Raw genomic sequence first — 11,199 nt, forward strand, 5'->3', positions numbered from 1 at the left:
TACATTTAAATACTAGAATTTATTACACTGCATAGTCTTGAAAACAATTCCTGTATTGACTCCAGGACATACTAACTTCAGTACTTCGCCGAAGGGAGTCTTCCAGGTCTTGGTGGTAGACTTATTCTCCTCCAGCATGGCCTCATACGACCTCTCCAAGGCACGAATCCATCGCCCCAAAAACAAAAACTCTCTTCGATAAATTTGAAAAATGTGCAGAAAGACTGCACGCGTCGGCACGCTGTGCGTACGCGAGCTGTTGCGATGCTGGTTGCTACGGTACGCCGCCATATTGATAAATGTCGCACTCAGAACAGCCGTGGCATGCTGCTTTTCGAGCGCTTGCTTGCTGACGTGTTTTATTACCACTGCCTGGCAGTGTTGTTATTGTGACTTGTGTCTGATCCGACGTGTACATCTCAGCTGAGTGTTGTGTCGTTGCAAGAAGAAAGTTCTCTCCAACTACTTCGCCATAAATTACTTTGTGATAAAGCAGTTGTGCTGTCTGAACCCGGAAAGTGCCGGTGTTTACTGAGATCACAGGCTTGTGAAGTTGTGGAGGTTCTCAACACACAGATAATATTATTATAAGGTAAGCTTCGCAAGTATCTGACATGGAAAACTGCTTTTTGTTTGAAGTTGGATTATCTTTCATCGTAGCTATGCATATCATAGGAGATTGAGCACTTCATTGATTGCCATACCGTACCTGGGCAATTACTTTGCTGTAATTGTGTAGCGGTAGGCTATTTCTTGGTTTATTGTCGCTTGGCCAAGTTGATGCTTTCAAACTTTGCACATGAAGTGTAAGGCCGCAACCACACTACGTAAAAATCACAGTACAAATTTTCATGCATATCTCAGTACAAGTCGGTACTCAACCACACTACACTTTTCGGTCTGCATAGATGACGTTTTCACGCGACCAGCACGTGACGTTGCCGTACCAAAGCGTGTGCCATGCGCTGGAAAAGACCGGGAAATTCAAAAACAATGCTGATGCTGATGCTATGTACGATGACCCGGTACAAAAGCAAAGTTGTAGACAGCAGAAGGAGCGCGAAAACGACAAACGTGGCTTCCTACAGGGGTGCGCCAGTTGCTGAAAACCTACAAAGCGCATTTTGCATTTCGCACGCGTCGGCATGACGATTTCTACTGTAATGCCGTTTGTACGTGATTTTGTACCTAGTGTGGTTGCAGCCTAAGTTAGTTGGCAGTGACACTCAGCGTCATAGTATTACGTAGTGGTTCAATACACAATAGTACTCAGTAATAGTACTATTAGTAGTGAATATGCATGTTCAGTTCAACAAATAGTCGGCGCACATTTATTTTCGGCCTGAGGCTTCGATGTCCACCATAATGAATGAGTTGTGGCTGAACATTTTGTTTGCCTGATATGACCCTGACACTGCACATAATGTGACATTACAGTCAGTATAGAGGTTATGCAATTACATTATCAGTTGAAATGCTTTGTATGGAGTGGCAAAGCTATGGAACAGCGATGCACTAGCTCAAGCAAAGCCGCTGACTCCCACTTGGCACCCATAAGCTCGCGACCATGACATCATTTTCCATAAGGGGTCGTCCACAAATATCAATATTTTTTAGAGAAGATATTGATTCGTTTGGGGGAGGGGGTTGTCTCTGTCTCGTTTTTGTTTAAAAAAATATCGATCACTAAAATGTGGACGGGCACTGTGCAAACAAGTCGTTGATGACCTACAAAAAGTGAAAGTCAGCCTCGTGAATATAGCCACATCAAGGTTTTGCGACCGTCGCAATGAAAACTTATGTGTACCGTGAATTTGGAGTTGCGGTTGATCACGTTTCATGAGAAGTTGCACTTCATTGAAAAATATCAATCCCCTGCATAAACATGTGTATGTTCGTTTTGAGGGGGCAGGGGGTCTAGACGTCTGGGGAGAAATGAAAAAAATATCGTCTTGGAAAAATATCGGTACAATCAGACCTCGCTTGACCGCACACATCCGTTTTCCACAGAAATATCCGGATAATCGAACACACTGTGCTGTATGTATGCATGGCGTATGCTATGAATCGATAACCAAAGATTTTCTTCCGGATGACGAGGGATCCGGATAAAAGAGGACCGGATAAGCGAGGTCTGACTGTATTTACGGATGTCCCCTAACCTCTATACTATTGGCTGTACAGAATGTTGTAAAGATTTAACTCGGATACTGAGCCAGTAATAAATGCAAAGTCACTAAAGTAGAAGAAAACACAAGGGAATGAGTTATGAAGCAACTATCCACGACTGTAACAAGATGTTAAGCAATCAGAAAGTGCGATACCAGGGCACAAAACTGACAGGCTTCTGAGACATTCAAAGACCTGAGACCTAGCGCTAACACATCTCCAGTGCGTAAACCAACGGCCTTCCAATTGGAAGGTTCATGGTTAGGTAGGACCGAAGAGGAGAAGGTGAACGCGGCGAAAATGTGCACAAACTAAGTCCCACTGCACCAAGAATGCCGACTGTTACAGGACGATGACGAGACCAGTTACATGCAATAACATGACAATGCGGTCTAACTACAATTCGAAGCAGCAAAGCAACACACCACCCAACTTGGGTGGGTCAGCAATATCAGAGATAAAGGAAAGGGGAAGCTTTGCGAAAACGAATTGTACAAAACCGGACGCCAATATCTAACTGTACTCCTCATGCATGACACTATTGTGGACGAGTTGACTACAATAACAAGTAGTTTCACACGACGTACGTTTCGCCATAATGTTCGTGACGGCTCATCAGGTGTGCAAAATATAACTCTGATACTGAGCCAGTAATTCCACAATAGTGTCATGCATGAGGAGTACCGTTAGATATTGGCGTCCGGTTTTGTACAATTAGTACATACTTTGTGTAGCATGACATGTCGATTTTCCTTTTGCAGAGCTATATCTTGGGTGCTACCGGTAGGACGGCATGCAAGCTTCACTGCTGTGGATCTTTTTTATTGACTTCCTTTGTTTTCTTGTTTTGTTGATATTGCGCAATCAGACATCAACCATGCGCAGTGTAACAGCAATTGCATTTGCAGCCACTTTGATGCTGTTGGTCTGTGTCCATGTCGCACCATCACGGGCTGAGAAGGAGATGGACTTGTACTGTGCAGGTATTGTTATGACTGCTTTCAACGACATACGGTTTTGGAAACATTCCTTTGCCGAAGCTCTAAATTTGTGTCTTAACATTGTCACATACATGTACTTGGGAGCTACAGGGAATGAAACCATCTACCGTGTGTGTGTGGGGGGGGGGGGTGCATGTAGATGTGTGAGTGGGGGGGGGGGGGGGGATTGGGCATGCGCATTGATGTGGGTGTGCGCGCAGGTGTGGGTGTTTGTGTAGGCGTGTTAACTGGCCATTGAAGACCACTTCAAAAGCTGTATAGCTAAATAGGGGCAATTATGTCTTCAGCCTTGCTAATCCCAGCACAAGTCACTATGGCTTCTGCTGCACCATCGCTTCTGGTGGTGGGCTTATAAGATCTTAGGTGTGTGGGTGCATGCATGCATGCTTAACTCTCAGGACTCTTTTGTAGTATGGGTTCAATTGCAATGTCTTGATTGTCATGAGAAACAGAAGAAAGCTACATGTATAAGCAAGGTCCTGGCAAATGGGAATACATTCTGGTCAACTGATGTGGAATACTAGTGTGTTTTGAGTTTCTCCTTGTGTATTAATAGTGTCTTGAGTTTGATGTGTTTCATTTTGTCTGATTTCTGTTTCTATCTTCAAAGCATGCCACATGCTCGTGGATGAGCTGTTCTTTGCCAGGAAAGTCCACAATCCCAAAAAGAAAATTGAGGTATGTACAATGCTAAGATTTGTACTTTCCGTATCAACAATAGGCCTTATGCACGTTGTACAGATGCACGAAATCCCGTAGAATCCCGTAGACCCGGTTGGGTGTTGAATGTGCAGGACCATATTGTGTTTATTGCTATTTCCACAGCGAAATGGGCCCTGAAGGCATTTCATACGAACACTTTTTCGACAGTGATCTAGCGAGTCGTTAGTTCAATCCCAAAGTGAAGAAGCTGGAAAAGTGATTGTTCGCCGCGAATTATGAGGCTAAATGGGTCAAACACGCATGTATAGCACACAATGAACACCCAACCGGATATATACACACCTACGGCCCTATAACTAGTACAGAACTTCGTACATCTGTACAATGTGCATAAGGACTATTGACAAATCGTCCAATAACAAGTAGAATCTCGCTTGGTGTCTTTTCTGACCGGCAATTGCCAATGATTGATATCGGAATAATTAGTACTGTGCTGTGCTGTACTGTTGAAGTGTGTTTGATTTGACAGAGTACAAGCTATAATGTATCGTCCACATACATGGAGGATGTAGTCTGTAGCATTATGGTACTCTCGATCTCTGAGACTCTTCTTACTCCCATGACCCTAGTACCACTGTTGTTAGGACCGCACAGCAAGCTAGCACAGGAACTGAATTGCTCTAGCAAGAGTACACCGCCAAGCGTGTGCGACCGCACGATCATTTGCCCCCATAACGGAACATTTTTATGGCATAAGCATTGCGCAGCCCTACTGATGCCATCATCTGTAGTCATAAGTCATCGGCACCATGAATTGATACAGTGCTGTTCACTGAAATGCGATTACCGGTATGCGACTGATGCGAGTTGTTGTGCACCCCCACACCTGTAAACGCTGGACTGTGCACTGGTCCAGGGTGTAAACCTGACTCATGTGGTCGAATTTCATTGGGCAACACAGTACATCACGTCTATGGCAGTTACCCGTATTATTATTATTATTATTATTACTTCAAAGTACATGTTGAGTCACCTCCACCATTAAACTGCGCTCTTTAGCCGACTAGACCCTCCTGCACACAACCATCACCATTGCGAGGACACTTCCGTAGACGATATTGATAAACTCCTTCAGACAGCTGTTTCGCTAATACATAGCTCATCAGTGAAGGTAGATGTTGAATGATTAAAAATATAGACCAAACTGCTATTATATAGGGGGTTTCCACATACAAAACTGGCATAGCTGAGGTGATAACGCGGGGAAAAGTGTGAAGTACTGTTGACGCGCATGGGACATGCATGCAGTGTCGGAAATTCGGCGCGGAAAATCAATCACTATTCAATGCAGAAATAACTGCAATACTAGTACACAGACTCTCACTAGCTACATAGTACTCTGATTCTGGCACGTTATTTCTGCATTGAATAGTGATTGATTTTCCGCGCCGAATTTCCGACGCTGCATGCATGTCCCATGCGCGTCCACAGTACTTCACACTTTTCTTTTCCCCGCGTTATCACCTCAGCTATGCCAGTTTTGTATGTGGAAACCCCCTATATAATAGCAGTTTGGTCTATATTTTTAATCATTCAGCATCTACCTTCACTGATGAGCTATGTATTAGCGAAACAGCTGTCTGAAGGAGTTTATCAATATCGTCTACGGAAGTGTCCTCGCAATGGTGATGGTTGTGTGCAGGGGGTCTAGTCGGCTAAAGAGCACAGTTTAATGGTGGAGGTGACTCAATATTTTCTTCAATGGCCGAGAGCTCTGTCGCACCCTGTAATAATATCAAAGTACATGTAGTAGTAGTATTACACGCAATCATGTGGCGTTAGCCAACGTACGTATGATGTGGGCGATTATAACCAGCCATGGCGTAGCAGTTGAAGTAGAACAGCAGATTGAAGATACATTTATACAGAGCATGATGAACTTGCAGTCTTGCACCGTGTCACACATGACAAAAGCGGAAGGGTCTATCTACGCTTGATTACACTTCCATTCGAAATGGACACACAAATGTTTTGTCTTGGCCGAGTGTACTGTAGAACTCCTCTTATCCTGGCAGATTGGGACCAGGCACTGCCCGTAACTAGCAATGGCCCGTAGCTCAGTACATACTGTTGTGGACATGGAAATCCGGTCGCACGTCTAGCAGCCCCAGGGCGCTGGCCATGCAGCCGTGGATAAGCGGTACACACATGCATGTTGATGCGCTGCAGCGCGCTGGGTCGCATCGGATCAACATGTGCACTGCACGCAGCGGTCTGTATGCGCTGAGGGCGCCGGCCCCGGTCAATCGACTGGATTTCTATGTCTGGTACAGTACATACTTATTGTGTATACAATTATTAAAACGTTTTCATGCCAGTCAATAGTTTTGGGTCTGTTTTTCGTTGAGATGCCGATTTTTGTGTGACTCTGAAAAGGTGCTCAGTAGACATGCGTGCCCGGATGAGGTGCGTCCGGATAAGGGCAGTTTTACTGTATAACAGCTCAAGGCAGGGGGAGTTGCACCCTCTTTTATTTGTTTTAGCCATCCATCAGATCAGAGTGCCTCGCCCAAGTCCAGCTGCATTATGCTGTTGCGGTGGCTGTATACTTGTCTGTGTTGTGCAGGTTGGGAGCTTTCGGCTAGATCCAAGTGGAAAAACGCACACGAAAAGCATTGACTTCCTGACGAGTGAAGCTTATCTGACTGAACTGTTGGAAGATATCTGCGGAGAGGCCGAGAACTACATTCAGAACACCAATCCAGATGGCTCCCGTATCTTCAGGCGTATGCAATCTCGTGATGGCACTCCTCTTGGGTTGAACAACATCACCTACAATCCTGATGCACTGAGAGCACTGAGACACTATGTAAGTTGCTACATTTAACCCTTTGTGAAGTCAATAATAATAATAATTATTATTATTATGTACATGTAGGACTCACGGAGTACAAGTATGTGTGCATGCATGACTTACATGTGTGTGTGTGTGTGTGTGTACATGGTGTGTGTGTGTGTGTGTGTGTTAGCTGTACAAATATTACACTGCCCATCCACCACAGCGTCACCCTTTATCATGTTCTCTACTGGCCTAGGGAGGTGCACAGCATGACTGAAACGGCACAGCTTATAATATGTCAGAGGGTGGCTTCGCTATCACAGTTGCATGCATTTGTGCTAATGTGCTGTTGATAGTACAAATAACTTTTAGTTGGTGCACATGTTGAGAGATTGCGAACTTCTTGCTCTTGTATTCCCACCCATACATGCATACATGTACTAATGCTCGGCTGGTCTGGATCTATTTGTTCCTGATGTCTGCAGTGTGATAACACAGTGGAAGTGTACGAAGAGCAGCTTCTGGAGCTTTTCCGCAATAATCACCCAGATATCAAGAACCATTTTTGCATGGATGTGACGAGTAAGTTTATTATAATATTAGTCTGCCTGGGAATTAAATTTCATGCACTCTTTCTTTTGTTTCTAGTTTTGCAGCGTTGGTCATGCTACTGTTCTAGGTTGTGGTCATATACTCGTACGCGTTGTCGGTGGTGATTCTGTTGGTGGTTCTGCTGTTGCTGTTGCTGCTGCTATAAAGGTCAATTCACAAGACGACTTTTTGCGACGCAACACGCAATTTGCGACAGTTGCGACAAGGAAATGCCTTCCGCGAGCTGTCGCGTACAGTCGCAAGGCACTTGCCGCAAGTCGAAGAAAGTTCAACTTTGCGATGTGCGGCATACACAAATGGAGAACAGTTTCTACTCTGGATGCACGTGCATAGTACATGCACTGCACAGGGACGTCGCAAAAACGTAACCCATTGTGAATCGTATGTCGCAGCTCGTCGCAAGTCACATATCGCGTCGCAAAAAGTTGTATTGTGAATCGGCCTTTATTATTGGTGCTACCGAGAGTACATCAACCAGAGTGTTCAGCTCAGTGTCCGTGCAGCAAACAGCATACCCACAGCAAAGTTTGTTGTTTGGTCATCATGAGTAATTAATTTGAAATCCTGTCACGCCATAGGTTTGTTGAGAAATTGCCGTTTCACATTACAGGGTGATAGTGGGAAATGCATGTGTCCCCTTTCTTGCAACAAGCAGCAATGAGCAATAGAAAGTACCTCCATGGTAAGGTTAAACACCTGAAAATAGCCATGTGAAAAGTGTGGCATGCCATGAGGCATGATGCAACACAGCCGAGCAGTCACCAAGACCTACACAAGCATACGATTTTACTAAGGGCTCTTTCTGCAGGACTTGTGCACTCTGGTTAATGATGTGCTCTTGGTGCTGCTAATGCTCTTCTGGCATGTTGTTCTGTCTTTGCCTTTGCAGCACCAAGTCATTGAGGTATATTTTTGAAGTGTTGATGACTTGACTTGCTACTCTTTGCTGCTGCTGCCGTTGTCTCTTGTGTCCTTTGTCTACTCTATATCACTGCTGTCCTAGAATACTGCGACAAAACGGCAGAACATCCGTTCGCTGCCGTTGACAGAAAGAAGGAGAAAGACGAGGAAAAAGCAAGGAAGAGAGAAGAGAGGAAGCGAAAGAAGTTGGAGAAGGAAAAAGCGAAGAAAGCCACCAAAGCTTCGATTACGACAGACGTTCCATTGAAAAAGGAAGAGCTATAGTGGTGCAGACAGACTCTGCTTGCCTATCTTTTCTTCTTCGCTGTTCCTCCTCAACTTTGCTATTCTTGCTGAGACAACTTTGTTGTTTGCTTGCGCTAGTATTTATCAATATAAACTGTTTGCTGGTGAGAAAAACAGATGAAAAAATGAACGTGCCCGAAAGTTATCTTCTGCTATCACAAGTCCATGGCCTGTTCAAATGGCATCTTCAACACTGTACATTAATTAAGCTTGACACAACTCTGTACCTTGAGAATCATTACCTTTGCGTGCTTTTGAGCAGTGGCAGGTGTGCATATGCGTGCGTGTTTGTGGTGGCCGTATTGGCGTATACTAGTAGTCACACTGTTGACATTGCTCAAGCTTTGCAGCAGGAGGTTGCCATGCAGAACAAGAAACCGTGTACTCAAATCTCCGCACAGAACAAGAAGTGCATGTGGTGTTTCAAGTGCACTAGAGGGCATGATTGTGTACTCTTGCTGATATGTGTAGGGCTCATTGCCATGACTGGCCACTCTCTGCAGTACACATGGTACATGTCTATTACAGAATTGTCTCGTAACAGACACATCCTGGCAGAAAGCATGATTCAAAAATTGTAATATCTTCGCACTGTGCTTAATTGAATACATGTACCAGGTTTCATTATGTCCCCATTACTTGGCCGACACGCTCTTATTTTTTTACATGCAGTATCCATCCTACTTTCACTGCTTTTAACTGCTGTTTTTTTTAACAAATGTGCATGTGTTGGTATTGCAAGTACAAGGTGATTTGGCTTTTTTTTAACAAATGTGTAAAATTTGTTTTGTTCTGGCTGTTTCTCTGCTCTGGAGGGCTGTATTGAAACATAGGTCGTGGCATATGAGAGCCAGTTTATCGTAGATCAACAGTATCCAGGAAGTTTGGTGTAGTATATTATTTTCCTTTTTTTTGTCCGTGACTGGGCACTGCCCATAACTGGGAAATATCCGTCACTCTGAATCACGTCTGTTTTGATGGGGAAGCGCCAGAGCTAGAGATCTGGCATATAACGTCACTATTTCCACAAAACCGGCAAAACAAGCACTAAAAATTCTACTAAAATTCACCCACAGTGTGCCTGAAACTTTGAGGTCCGGATATTAAAGAGAGATATAACTTTATAAGTGTATAAGCAAGAGTACATGTACTCCTGGTATAAGCTATTGTGCTGTGGGATGTGACGCCAATGACTCAAGAAGACAAGTGAGACTACGGGTACTTGAAGGGACTATGCACGCGCCAACTACAGTACTGCTCAATGAAATCCAGTCGTCGAGTCATTCAAGTACGCGCCGGGCACTGGGCTGCGATGGTGCAGGACACAAACTTGAGTAACGCGACTGGATTTCATTGAGCAGCATTGTACATGTACAGTGAAACCCGTCTTAGCCGACCGCTCAAGCCAACAGACCTACAAAACGTGGTCCCCGTGTGCAGGCGGTCTCCTTATCCAGGGTCATTGGACTAGAAATAACACCCCTCGGTCCTAGTTGCCGTGGTCCTCTAGGACAGGTGGTCGCCTTGACAGGTTTTACTGTATATAAAGCACTAGCAATGCTCTGTTGCGACCATGCAGCATTGTCCATTGTGTGATCGAACCATCGTGTACATGATGATATACCGGCACCAGTACTGTCCTTTAATAGTGAAGTCCTAGCCTGTTCGTCTTTCGGGGCTCGATAGCACTGTATAGAACTCAAAAAGCAAATGGTATTCATTAAGATACGAACTATAACTTCAAACCAAAGGGTGAGAAGTACAAAGGATTTCGTCTACAACATAAACAAAAAGAGTGAGAGGAACGACAATGTCATGCTGACTTTTAACAAGACGGTATAATGTTGTGCGCACTGTATTATTTTATGCCAACATGAAGCGAACATGAAAGATATGAAGCGAACACACTATAAAACAAGACTCTCCACCACTAGTCAATTAACCAGCCAATAACTGCTGATGGCAGATCTTCGAAGCGAGTACCCTATGTTTAAAACTGATCTCAAGAATTTTTTGATGTCTGGTCAGAGCAATTCTGTCCAGAAGGAAATATATAATTATGTGCAAATGTTTTCTTCTTCTTCTTCTTCTTTTCAGCATGACAGGAGAGCTGTGCTGGCCTCAATAACGATATTTAGTTGAGTAGTCCTTTGGTGATACGACCAGACCGCGTCCTTTCCGTGCACCTCGGTAGACGGTTTCTACGATATCTATCATCTCCTGGCTGTCCTTGATTGCCCAGTTGATCTTATTGTTATTTCCTGTCCCCAGATCAATCATGATATGCTTGTTTCGATAGAAGAACATCAACGTACATGGATCATACAACTCGTACATCTTGTTGAAATCTGGAACCTCCGTTATGTCCACTAAGTAGATGGCAGCATAATTCTTTACCTTCTCTGCAACTCTGTACAACGTCTCGTCCATGGCCATGCATGTAGGGTCCCAGTCATGGCCAAACCGGATAACAACGACACGATCCTCCTCCGTCACAATACCTTGATCCACTTGATATCCATTGTGAAGATGCTGGAGCATGTACGACATGGTTGACGGTCGATGTTCCAACTAATCCCACTAGAATAGAACTAATGTTCGTCAACAACACAGATTGCTTTTGCCTCCGCTTTTGAAGCTTTTGAAGTAATAAACACGAACAATGAAAATATAAAACACGTTTCTCTTTCAAACTTTTTCAATCTTTTT

At 44.2% G+C, this 11,199-nt stretch overlaps 2 protein-coding genes across 2 annotated transcripts; one reads left to right on the plus strand and one right to left on the minus strand.

Annotated features, from left to right (window-relative positions):
* The first annotated feature begins 331 nt into the window (after positions 1-331).
* On the plus strand, positions 332-9,453 carry LOC135824610 (protein canopy homolog 2-like). The gene is made up of 6 exons (XM_065337347.1): positions 332-592; positions 3,038-3,152; positions 3,781-3,848; positions 6,460-6,702; positions 7,158-7,254; positions 8,288-9,453. The coding sequence occupies exons 2-6, from the start codon at positions 3,047-3,049 to the stop codon at positions 8,467-8,469; spliced, it is 696 nt and encodes a 231-aa protein (XP_065193419.1). The 5' UTR covers positions 332-592; positions 3,038-3,046; the 3' UTR covers positions 8,470-9,453.
* Positions 9,454-10,183: 730 nt separating this feature from the next.
* On the minus strand, positions 10,184-11,167 carry LOC135824622 (thioredoxin-like protein 4A). The gene has a single exon (XM_065337356.1). It carries the CDS (start codon positions 11,038-11,040, stop codon positions 10,612-10,614), a length of 429 nt encoding a protein of 142 aa, XP_065193428.1. The 5' UTR covers positions 11,041-11,167; the 3' UTR covers positions 10,184-10,611.
* Between the last annotated feature and the right edge of the window lie 32 nt (positions 11,168-11,199).

The sequence above is a fragment of the Sycon ciliatum genome, chromosome 1, assembly GCF_964019385.1.
Source record: "Sycon ciliatum chromosome 1, ocSycCili1.1, whole genome shotgun sequence".
Classification (NCBI taxonomy): domain Eukaryota; kingdom Metazoa; phylum Porifera; class Calcarea; order Leucosolenida; family Sycettidae; genus Sycon; species Sycon ciliatum.